Here is a 12,246-nt window from a genome sequence, read left to right as displayed (position 1 = left end):
TACAATGCAAGGCGAGTCCTCAGTAGTAGATGTTTGGAGCCTCATTGGAAGCCTTTGAAACTACTGCATTTGAATACTGCATTGTTATATCGTTAGCGATATACAACTAGCTAGCTAGCTAACATAGAGCTAATGTTAGCCAAAGTGCATTCATTGACTCTTATTTTGTTACTAACGTAACACGTTATTAGGAATGTGAAGTGTCTGTGGCATCATTTATTTACTTGTTAATCACAGTAACGTTAAAAATCTACCAAAACAAAGCTTTTGGAACCAACTTACCCTTTCTTGTTGAGCCATTGCGGATCTTAGCCGACATGAAGAAGAACAGAAAAGACCGCTTCGTCTTCTGATTGGCTGATCCCGCTCTGCGCCCCCCCCCCCCACCTGCTCTCTCACATCTTCAGAGCTTCAAGTGCAAGTTTGTTTTGCACCAAATGTATCGTCAAGAGTGTTGTGAAAGTCGAGGTGCGCAGATTGGCCACTTTGTGATGCGAGAGAGCTCATATGTGAAGTTGCAGTGACAGATTCCAGAGGTTGTAATCACTGAGTTGTGGTTGTGATGGAAAATGAACCAGAGTAAAAAAAAAAAGTATACGAGTAAATGTTGCATTATAAGTTTGCAGCTGTCATTGTGTTCATGTAAATATCAATCTACACATTTGTGTATTCAGAATACAGGTGTGTGAACATTTTCTACAAGTGCAAATTTCAACTTACAAGTTCAGATTTTTTTTACAAGCTCTCATGTTTTTTTTCTTTGTATGACTTCAAATTCAGATCACATGTGTGTGAATATTTTTTACAAGTGCAAATTTTATTTTTACAAGTGCAAATTCAATTTTTACAAGTGCAAATTTTATTTTTACAAGTGCAAATTTTATTTTTACAAGTGCAAATTTTAACATACAAGTTCAGATTTTTTGTTCTGCAAGTTCTCACATTGTATTCTACAAGCTCTCCCTTTTTGCACCATATTTACCTTCATATATAAATGTGAAAAATAAATAAGCCGAGAAAAGACAGGAAATGTGTTTTTGGCTCATGTGGATGAAAGACACCAAATCCCAGAATGCACTTGCTTCACTGCTCTGAGTCCACTCCCAAGCCACGCCTACCGCTGACAGACAGACAGACAGACAGACAGTGAGACGGTCAACTCAATTCAACTGTTTTATTGTCATTTCAACCATATACACGAAACAACGTTTCACCGTGGCTCAAGTGGTTACACAATTCAGATATATAAAAACGACATTATATACAAACGACATACGAAACACATTATATGCTCCGTAAAGTTCAGCTAACACATACTAGCATTAGCACTTGGTAGGCTGTAAAACACATTAGAGACAAGACAGCAGGTCTCATATTTCAGACACTGCAAAGTTATACATTGTTTGACTGCTATTTCGTTATTAAATTCACTTCTGATACTTTTTTAAGCGAGAAATCAACTATATAAAGCTCAAATATGGGCCGTTTTACGAAAATTGATGGATAATTGCAAATTTGGTAAGACGTATCGGACTTTAAGAGCTCCACACAGTCTGACAAGAAAGCAGCAACCTCCATACCCAGTGAAAGTCACCGGTTCTCGGCTACTGGACTACTGGGGCTCCGCGGAGCTCCGGAGCTGCAAACTAGGCTGTGTCCCATTTAATCCTATGGGAAAAGATCGTTGCTACACTTTCCAGGGTTTCCCGCAGAAAATGTGTTAGTTAAGGTGGTAGGGTTGCCATCTGACCTGGGGGGGGGGTAATACGGTACTATACTTAATATTAAATTTAAATAATAATATATAATTAATAAATAACCAGCTTTTTAAAATAACAGTTGCAATGTTAAGCTCATTAAACTATTTAAAAAAAAAAAGTGCTATAACAGTTTTACTCGCATTGCTCCCATTTCCTCCGTGACACGCTCTCCAAAACAAACAGCTGTGAGATAACAGAGCTCAGCCCATAGCTTCACTCACTCCAGCAGATAGTATGCGTGAAATAAAAACAGGACACGTCATTTCACTGTGTGTAGTGTTAACTACGCTAACTAACCGTGTGTTGTGAACCGCGTGTAGTGATTAAAACAAACCGACAACAGCTGTGTCTCAAAGACCGGGCAGCAGCCGGGACGTTGAGAATCCACCGTGAGAGGTGATGATAGTTCCAGTCACTTCGTCATGTATTCACTTGGTTGAAACAAGAGAAGAAAGCCTCACTGATGTGAAGAACAGGACAGAGAAACATATAGAAATGTTCTCTGCCCACCGTATGTCAACGCTCTGATAAGTCCCGTCTCTGCCCGGGCATGCCCCAGCTGGCTGCACATTTGTTGACAAACTCCGACGCACACGCGATGGTGAAATGGCGTTTTATCCCTTTAAATGTGAATAAATGACAGTTACACTCACCGCCAGCAAATGCTCTTTCCATTGTGATTGGTGGTATCTTTACAACTTGCCGTTACCTTGTTTCCTACAGACTGTGTTGATGTGACAGTACATTACAGCCACTCAAACAGGACAGAGTAACACGGCAGATTTTTTTTTTTTTTGTTGACGACTTAGTTTTTGCGTGTGTTGTTAAGGCGGCCGCCTTAACTGCAAAATGCTACGGGAAACCCTGCTTTCGTATATGTACAGTTTGAATTTCGTCACGCCACTTACATAACATATACCCCAAGGTCTTATAAAGCTAACAATGGTGTCCGATTTCAATTTAATGATTTTTTTGTGAACATTAGGGGTTTCGTTAGCTGCGACTGTCCCTCCAACCCTATGTGTACAGTTAGCGGCTAGTTAGCTTCATTTTCGGCTTAATTCGAGTATATTTACAGTTTGAATTTCGTCACGGCGAGTATAAACACAGCCGTACATTTGCGTGGAATGTAGAATGGTTTCATCTAACAGTCACAGACTCCACCAGCGGTTAGCAGTTAGTTGCATACAAGCACCCCATTTCTGCACCAGTCTGTGTTAACAAAGCCCACCTCCACTAGCTAGCTAGTCTTACCCGGTGACAGAGCAGCACTGTTGTTCAGCCATGTTTCCACAACAACAAAAACACAGCAGTCTCTCAACTCGCATTGGGAGTTTCGTTGAAGTTGGATGTAGTCCAGTTTGCTGTCGAAAAAGACACTTGCAAGCAGGATTGATGGGACAGGTGGCCGGCTGGCGTTAGCTTTCCACCTAGCTCATACTCCTGTGTATGAGCTAGGGACATCCTCCACGTCTCACCGCTGAAGATACCTCTTTACCGGTTAACAGCATGGAGCGACACCGCAGACTGATGTGCTCCGTAGCAGGCGAAGCCTGGCACAGGTGGCTGGCTAGCGTTAGCTTCCACCTAGCTCCAACTCCCTCGTCCCGCTTTCCGCATACCACTGAGGATGTCCCCTTACCGGCTAGCAATGTATCCCGGTGGTACATGTGTGCGGTAGTTTGTATGCACATAATTGTTGTTCTAAAATTTCCTTCGGGATGAATAAATCTGTTTGTGCTGAGAAGCTAAGCGATGATTCAAGATGGCTGGCACTCGTTTTTACCTCGGCATTCTCCGTAAAAAAACGACGTCCAACCCCCTATGAACAGAACCACAAAACCACCAGCAGTTAGTTTCCATCCAGAGGAGTAGAGGGGAAACAACTCTGAGCTGTGTTTTCAAGGTGTAGTGCAGGAAAATATGACCCGCCGTGAGCACGGTGTATTTTATTTTGAAAAGTAACCGGATGTTTTATTTTGTTTCTGTGCTCGTCTTCCTGTCCCGCACAATCTGAATAGCTCAGTGAACTCTGGGCATTAGCTGCAGCAGCTCCGTCTTGCTAGCACAGATTCGGCTCGTATCGACAGTACTCGCATACATATAGCGATCAAGATTAACGTAAAAATTCCCAGGAGTTCTCCTTTTAATTGGGGTAAACAATAAAAATCCTGAGTGTTTACACCTGCTCACGACTACTCATCTATGTCTACCTTTACACATATTGTTTGTAAATCTTTACAATTATTCCCAGAAAGAACCAACCAGGCCTGCCTTGTTGCACCATCAAAACGTTTTTCAAAACTTGCCATTTTCAGCGTGTAGCTCATTAGCTCAAAGTTTGTTGTTGTTTCCAGAAACGAACTGAATTTTGCAAGGCGAGGAACATCTGGAGATTTTCTGGTAAATGAACTGTTGTTGATTGAGGCTACTGTGCTGTAGCTTGTAGCTCCAGTTAATGATATTTGTGGCTTACATTTTAGTAGTTATTTCAGTTTTAATGCAGGAGATACTTCACACTCTGAAGTCCTATGGATTGGTCACCTCATCAGCCCTTGCATTTTCTCCATTCGAACAGAACATTTTAATATAGTAAAACATGGTGAACTATAATTCAATCCCACCTCCCATTAGTTCTTATAACCCTTGTATCATTATCTCTGCATGTTTCCCCCTTGGGTCTACCAAAGGAGCCCTCAGCAGACGTCAAGCTGGCGACTGGAGCAGGAAAGAAGAGCAAGAAGGCCAAGGAGGAGGAGGAGCAGCCTGCAGCACCTCCTGCAGCAGCAGCAGAGGAGGAGGAAGAGGAGGAGTATGTGGTGGAGAAGGTTTTGGACCGTAGAGTGGTGAAGGGAAGAGTAGAGTTTCTGCTGAAATGGAAGGGGTTCTCAGAGTAAGTATGAGTCTATAATATTAATACTTGGTGTTCTTGGTCCTGAAAGTCATATATACTGTATATATACAGTGTTGGGCAAGTTACTTCCAAAATGTAATACATTATTGATTACTAGTTACTGTCATTTGAGAGTAATTAGTTATATATTACTGTCTCTGAATTGTAATGCTTTACACTACTTTGCGTTCATTTTGAGTTACTTTCACCCAGGGGCGGATCTAGAAAAATATTTATGGGGTGGCGAGAGGGGGGCAGGAATTTTTGAGGGGTGGCAACATATGGCAGACGTATATATACTGAATTTAATCACAGTTATCACAGTTTGATGAGAAATAGTATGTACACACTACAAAAGGGCACAGGCTGCCATTTACAAACTCATACAGACAAACTTAATCTCATGCAATCAATGTCCTGCATTTAAGGTTTCATGTGAAACAGTTCTTATTAGGAATAAGTGACCATACAATGTGATCTCACTTAATAGGAGATAGAAGTATGATAGAAGTAAGGGGCATTATCACAGGAAAGGCATAAAGGTAAGACACAGGTGATGAGTGGCAGATGTGTGAGAGGGGAAGCAAACTGTTTTTGACTGACTGCAGTCGGACATTGGAGATTTGCACTCGTAAATTGTCAAATTGGCCATAACTTTTAATTCGTTGCTGCCAACTGGGGTGGCAGCAGGGGTGGCAAGGCTTTCTTTTAGGGTGGCATTTGCCACCCTATGCCACCCTGGTAGATCCGCCCCTGCTTTCACCAAAATAAAAGCGGATGACTTTAAAAAGTGCTATATACACTCACCTAAAGGATTATTAGTAACACCTGTTAAATTTCACGTTAATGAAATGATCTAATCAACCAATCACATGGCAGCTGATTAATGCATTTAGGGGTGTGGTCCAGGTCTAGACAATCTCCTGAGCTCCAAACTGAATGTCAGAATGGGAAAGAAAGGTGATCTAAGCAACTCTGAGCGTGGCATGGTTGTTGGTGCCAGACGGGCTGGTCTGAGTATTTCACAGTCTGCTCAGTTACTGGGATTTTCACGCACAACCATTTCTAGGGTTTACAAAGAATGGTCTGAAAAAGGAAAAACATCCAGTATGTGGCAGTCCTGGGGGGCGAAAATGCCTTGTTGATGCTAGAGGTCAGAGGAGAATGGGCCGACTGATTCCAGCTGATAGAAGATCAACTTTGACTCAAATAACCACTCGTTACAACCGAAGGTATGCAGCAAAGCATTTGTGAAGCTACAACACGCACAGCCTTGAGGGGGATGGGCTACACCAGCAGAAGACCCCACCAGGTACCACTCATCTCCACTAAAAATAGGAAAATGAGGCTACAGTTTGCACGAGCTCACCAAAATTGGACAGTTGAAGACTGGAAAAATGTTGCCTGGTCTGATGAGTCTCGATTTCTGTTGAGACATTCAGATGGTAGAGTCAGAATTTGGTGTAAACAGAATGAGAACATGGATCCGTCATGCCTTGTTACCACTGGGCAGGCTGGTGGTGTAATGGTGGGGGGGGGGTCCCTTTCACCTTCAGAACTGCCTTCATTCTTTGTGTCATTGATTCAACAAGGTGCTGGAAGCATTCTTTAGAAATGTTGGCCCCTATTGATAGGATAGGGTCAAACACGGTATTAATTATGGTGTTCCTAATAATCAATTAGGTGAGTGATATATATATATATATATATATATATATATATATATATATATATATATATATATATATATATATATATATATATATATATATAAAAAATCTCGTAACTTGTTCATTTACAAATTGCAAATAATCTACAGCATAATCATGCCCTGAAGGTTTAAAATGTGACCGTTTTACCATTTCTAGTCTGGCCCAAAAAGGCCAGATGTAATCTGACTCCACTTAAGGTCACTACACCTCACACCTTTAAATCTTTAGTGTCCGTTGACTGGTAGATCAGAATTAAAACTCAGGATTCGCTGGATTCAAAAGTAACAAGCTTTAGTGAAATGATATTGCAATTACAAGCGTGTACACGGATCAGATATCTTCAAGACAAGTCTGTTCCTCTCTCCTAGCAAACAGACAAGAGTCCCGTCAGTCATCTGATGCCCACTATCTCAAACTCTCACACTTTTATACATTTAGCCCATCCTCCTTGCCCGTCCTTGGAGGTGTTGTTACAGTAGTCCAGGTCATCTTGGCTCTGCTGTCCGGTCTTCTCCTTTTGGCCCCTTCCGCGATGTCGCACCATAGATGAAATACATCGACTCTCCCCACTCCAAGGCCAAACAGTTTGTTACTGTCTTGGATCTTCAAATTGAAATATTTTATGATGTTCATATTACTGAAACATCTGTGTGTCTTATCTTTTCTGCAGACCTAAGAGTGATGAGAGCCAAGTTCACCCTATGACCTGAATCTTACCTTTCAGTTATTGCAAAATACATCTTACACAGTTGCCTTTGTTCTCCGCTCCTCCCGAGTCTTTTTAATCGGCACAATTATCTTCCCGGTCCAGTGCTCCCTTTCATGTAGGTCAGATAGTCCTCTCACAGATACTCAGGAAGAGCAACTCCCTTTCAAACTTATCAGGTCAGATGGCTCTCTCTCCCAGGTAGTCAGGAAGATCAGAGAACGAAGCCATTCATGATCTCTACACACACTTTCCACAAAATATATCCTACAGCCCTCAAAGTTGAAGGTTTGGTATTTTGACACTAAGTTGCAGACCCAAAAATAACCTTACAAAATGGCAATAGAAAAAAGGAATTATACGAATTAGCAATTAGAGTGAGAATGTATTTTCTTCTGTCTCTACTCACCTTTCCAGTGAGGATAACACATGGGAGCCACAAGACAACCTGGACTGCCCCGACCTTATCACCGAGTACTTGCAGAAACACAAGGAGAAGGAAGAGAAAAAGAAGGAGGGCAAGAGGAAAGGTGTCAGTGAGACCTCGGGAGACTCAGAGGAGCGAGGGAACAAGAGGAAGAAGGAGGAGGTGAGTAGGGTTAGGGTTAGAGTAGGGATATCGTTTGGGTTTTTTCCGATACCGGTGCTAAAACCATACTTTTAAAACGGTGCCGGTGCCTGAACCGTTACTTTTAAAAAATAAAAAATAAAAAACTGACATTTAAGAACGGCTTGTTTATTGCTAAGGCCATATGGTCAAAATTAAATGATTTATTAAAAATGTAATAACAGTCAACTTATAACAATAACTTATTTCACCAGTTAATTGCTGGTAAACGACAAAAACAACCACTAGATTGAAAAAGGGTATTTTATAATAACTTTGAATGCACCACGATGCTGGCGATGCGAGGTTCAAGTGAACGCACCGTCTGTGTTGTTTTTCCGACGACAGCTGTGGACTGTTACGTCTCGCTGTTGGAATCCTCTACAGAGAAATACAGTCACACCGTTTAACGTTAGCTCTCAGCATTTTAACCGTGTTTAATCCAGCTGCTAGCTCACGGTAGGCTAACGTTACCTGCTGCCAAGTGTATGATGTTAACTAGCGTCACATGCACTGATGCTTCTGTTGCCTCTAACGTCCGTTTCGGAGCATCAGAGGGCAGGGCTGGCATTTCAGTAGCACCGAAATGAGGCACCGAAATCCGCATTACTATTCGGTCCGGTAGATACCAGTTGTTAAAGGTCCCATGGCATGAACATTTCACTTTATGAGGTTTTTAACATTAATATGAGTTCCCCCAGCCTGCCTATGGTCCCCCAGTGGCTTGAAATGGTGATAGGTGTAAACCGAGCCCTGGGTATCCTGCTCTGCCTTTGACAAAATGAAAGCTCAGATGGGCCGATCTGGAATCTTCCCTTTATGACGTCATAAGGGGAAAGGTTACCTCCCCTTTCTTTGCTTTGCCCGCCCAGAGAATTTGGCCCACCCATGAGAAAGAGAGCGACATCATGGCTGTTTCTCAATCTCAAGAATGCAAAGAACGGACATAAAACGTATAACGCTTTAATTTGATTGTTTATGGTTTAGCTCAAACACCCCTTATTCAAAAGAGTGGAACACGATCCCTACTATTATTAGTGTATAAGTTTAAGTCAGTTTAAATTTAAAAAAAAAGAAGTAGGCCTATGCACTGGGTGTCCTATGTGTCCCTATTAGTGTTATGTGGAATCATCATTTCTATATTATTGTAGTGCACTGTATATGCCCAGGGACAACAGATGGAAATTAGCAATTACAATAATAAAGGTTGGTGTCTCTCTTTTAGTCTACATAACATGTCAGCATGTTACCACTTTATGTACAACTGTTCATTTATCATACAGGCTGAAACTCAACTTCTAATAAATCAGAACATGAATACACCAAAAAGAAGTATGAACTAAATACAACATCTAATGTATATAACCTATGTCATAATTTAAACAAGTCTCCCGAAGAGAAACGGGTATCTCTCTCCCCCCCGCCTCTGCCTGCTGTGGCCGTGTGTGTGTACACAGGGCACGCTTTTGGAGTGAAAGTCCCATGTTGTTTGACCCATCCACCCCCCCGACCAAACTCCCTGCGCGGATTTTCACCTCATCGATAATACTCACTACCGTAATCGTTCTGTGATCATGTTTCCCATTGAAAATACATTACTTTAAAATTCGTGCTCACCACACGAAAATAACGACATTAACATGTTCAGTACGCAAATCGATAGATTCAATAACGTGACCATTTCACGAACTGCCATGAGACTGGGCTGCGTTAACGACACGTTGATTTCATGTAATTCTGAGCCATTTGGTAACTTGATAACAAACCATTTCTGTAAGCCTGGGGGGGTTACCTAACACTATTTAACATGCTACTATCATGATACTTAGGCTACATCCACACTACTACCTATTGGTTTTAAAGTGCCCATATTATGAAACAAATCACTTTTTCTGGGATTTGGGGAGTTATTTTGTGTCTCTGGTGCTTCCACACACATACAAACTTTGAAAAAAAACCCATCCATGCTGTTTAGAGTGAGATACAGTTTCTGAATGTGTCCTCCCTTCAGTCTCCGGGTGAGCTGGTCAAAATCTGCACGGCTTTCTTCGTAACAAGACGAGACGAGGGGCCTAGGGCCTAACCGTTAGCATGCTAGCTCGTTCTCTATGGCAAAACACTGCTACAACACACACAAATTCACCGTAATCTACAAAATAAATTGTATAGAACTACTTAGACGTCCCTGTTCTGCAGGTATTCCACGCAAAGTTGAAAGTGTGCCCTCATTTAGAAGAAGTCTCCCGGCTAATCCTGCCTTGTAACTGACCGAAGTTGGAGAAACAGCTAGCTACCTCATGTAATCCTTAGCTAGCTACTGAGCATGTGCGACTGACAACAAAGATCTTACAGAAGTTGAGATGTCTCACTCTGTAGCTAAAACAGAGACCTGAACACAGGGTGAAAAGAGGAGCTGTAGCAATGTGAAGTACAACAAAAAATATGTTAAATATATAAATATGTTTTTTTTTGAAAATTAAACCATGTAAACCTATTCTGGTACAACCTCAAATTACAATTATGAACCTGAAAATGAGCATAATATGGCCACTTTAAAATGAATATCTTTTACTACGTTTACACCTCATGTCCACACTACAGAGCCCGATGGCTTCCATAGTAACATGTCTGCAACCAGAACAACTTTACCTTTATTTTGACATCACATTAATGTATGTATTTCAAAAGGTCTGAGAGATTTAAAGAATGAAAAATACCCAGAATGTATGAAAGGTTTGTGTTATTTTAAAGTTACCATGGAATTTCTAACTGAAAGTAAAACTGAAGCGAGTGCGCAAATGATTTTGTCTTGAACATTCATTCGAATGGGGAAACTTGCCTGAAAAATTTAGAATATTTTGGAACAGACTACATTTGCTTCCATAATAACATATCTGCAACCTGCACACATTTTCCTTCATTTTGTCATAACTTATTGTGTGGAGAGTGAAAATTGTGCGAGTGAGAGAAAGCCCAGGGTTTAAAGGTTGTTCACTAACTCTCTCTGTTTGTCTGTTGCTATAGAAACGGAGAGGAGGAGAGGGACCCAAATGTCACCACTGTCAGCACTGTGACAAATCCTTCACATCATCTGGATATTTAAAGATTCATCAGAGAGTTCACACTGGAGAGAGTCTACACAGCTGTGATCAATGTGGGGCAGCTTTCACACTACAGAGTACCCTCAAAACACATCAACGCATTCACACTGGAGAGAAGCCGTACAGCTGTGAACAATGTGGTAAAACTTTTTCTCAGAGTGGTAGCCTTGAATCTCACCAGCGCATTCACACTGGAGAGAAGCCGTACAGTTGTGATCAATGTGGGAAAACATTTTCTCAGAGTAGTCACCTTAAAACACATCAACGCATTCACACTGGAGATAAACCTTACAGCTGTGATTTATGTGCTAAAACCTTTTCTAGGAGTGGTGACCTAGAAAGGCACCGACGTGTTCACACTGGAGAGAAGCCGTACTGGTGTGAACAATGTGGGAAAATGTTTTCTGAGAGTAGTAACCTTAAAAGACACCAGCTCGTTCACACTGCCTCGTAGTGAAGATGTTTGAGAGCCAATCTGTTTCCTCCTGCCTCCTCCTCATGCCCTGATAGCTGTGTTGTTATATTCTGATCTTCTCTCCACATTGAAGGCTGACCAGCAGTAACTTTATCTTCTGAACAGCATGGATGTTATCCTGGATCAGCTGGACGGTTTTCTGCCTTTCCTCAGAACTCTCGACTTTACACTTATTTCGATGCTCATTTGACGCTTTTTTTGACATTTATTTATACGTTTTTTTTTTACGTATTTTTGGCGATCTTTCTATGCTAGTGTTGAAGCTGTTTCACCACAATGTACCCACAGTGTGAGGGGGAAGGCCCAAAGGCGACCATTTAGTATTTCTCTGATGAAAGATGACATAGGCTGCTCTGCCTAAACGTTAAGAGGTTTAAAGATGTTTTAGTTGGAAAACGTAGGCATGTTTGAAATTTGATAAAAAAAACTTTGTTCTCATCTTTAGAAACATATTACATTTTTTTTTTTTTACTTTTGTTTTGCCTGACAGGAAGTCAGTCTAATTTTCATTTTATGAATACATGTTTAAGGACTTTAGGATGCACAGAAACTCTCAAAATGTTGCAGCAACGTTCAAAATAGTAAATTTGGGCCTAGACGTGTCATGGCTCTGTAAGGCCCTCTTATTTGTATTTGTTTTTCTTGTTTAGTTTTTTGAACACATTTTTGACGTCCTTATATACTCCAAAACTCCCAAAAGTTGGCGCAAAAACCATAATGAGCCTATACAGCGATTTGGTCCATGCCAGTTTAATAAGCACACCCTAATGCATGAAAGGCCTTAATTTGGACATAGTTGTTTCGATATTCACGAAAATTGGTCCAAACATTCCTCTCATCATTACCGACATACTGGAAGTTGGCCATTTTTAATTATATGCTCTCCAGTTATTGTTTTGTAGTTTAACATCATATTTTCTTCCTTTGTTGACTTTTCATTTAATAATCTTTGACATTTCATATTGACTGTTTGTATTTTCTGTGACTGAATG

The 12,246-nt window shown here is 41.1% G+C and overlaps 1 protein-coding gene across 1 annotated transcript in view; it reads left to right on the top strand.

The window, feature by feature from the left end:
* Positions 1-12,246, top strand: part of LOC116043471 (zinc finger protein 239-like) — a 45,155-nt gene that overhangs the window by 16,060 nt on the left and 16,849 nt on the right. Inside the window, exons 2-3 of the mRNA XM_036007865.1 lie at positions 4,451-4,653; positions 7,489-7,660. Of these exons, the coding sequence (XP_035863758.1) occupies positions 4,451-4,653; positions 7,489-7,660 (375 nt within the window). The remainder of the gene's footprint in view (positions 1-4,450; positions 4,654-7,488; positions 7,661-12,246) is intronic.

Source organism: Sander lucioperca, chromosome 12 (genome assembly GCF_008315115.2).
Source record: "Sander lucioperca isolate FBNREF2018 chromosome 12, SLUC_FBN_1.2, whole genome shotgun sequence".
In the NCBI taxonomy this organism is placed as follows: domain Eukaryota; kingdom Metazoa; phylum Chordata; class Actinopteri; order Perciformes; family Percidae; genus Sander; species Sander lucioperca.
The sequence above is the reverse complement of the archived record's forward strand: the minus strand, read 5'-3'. Positions and strand labels throughout refer to the sequence as shown.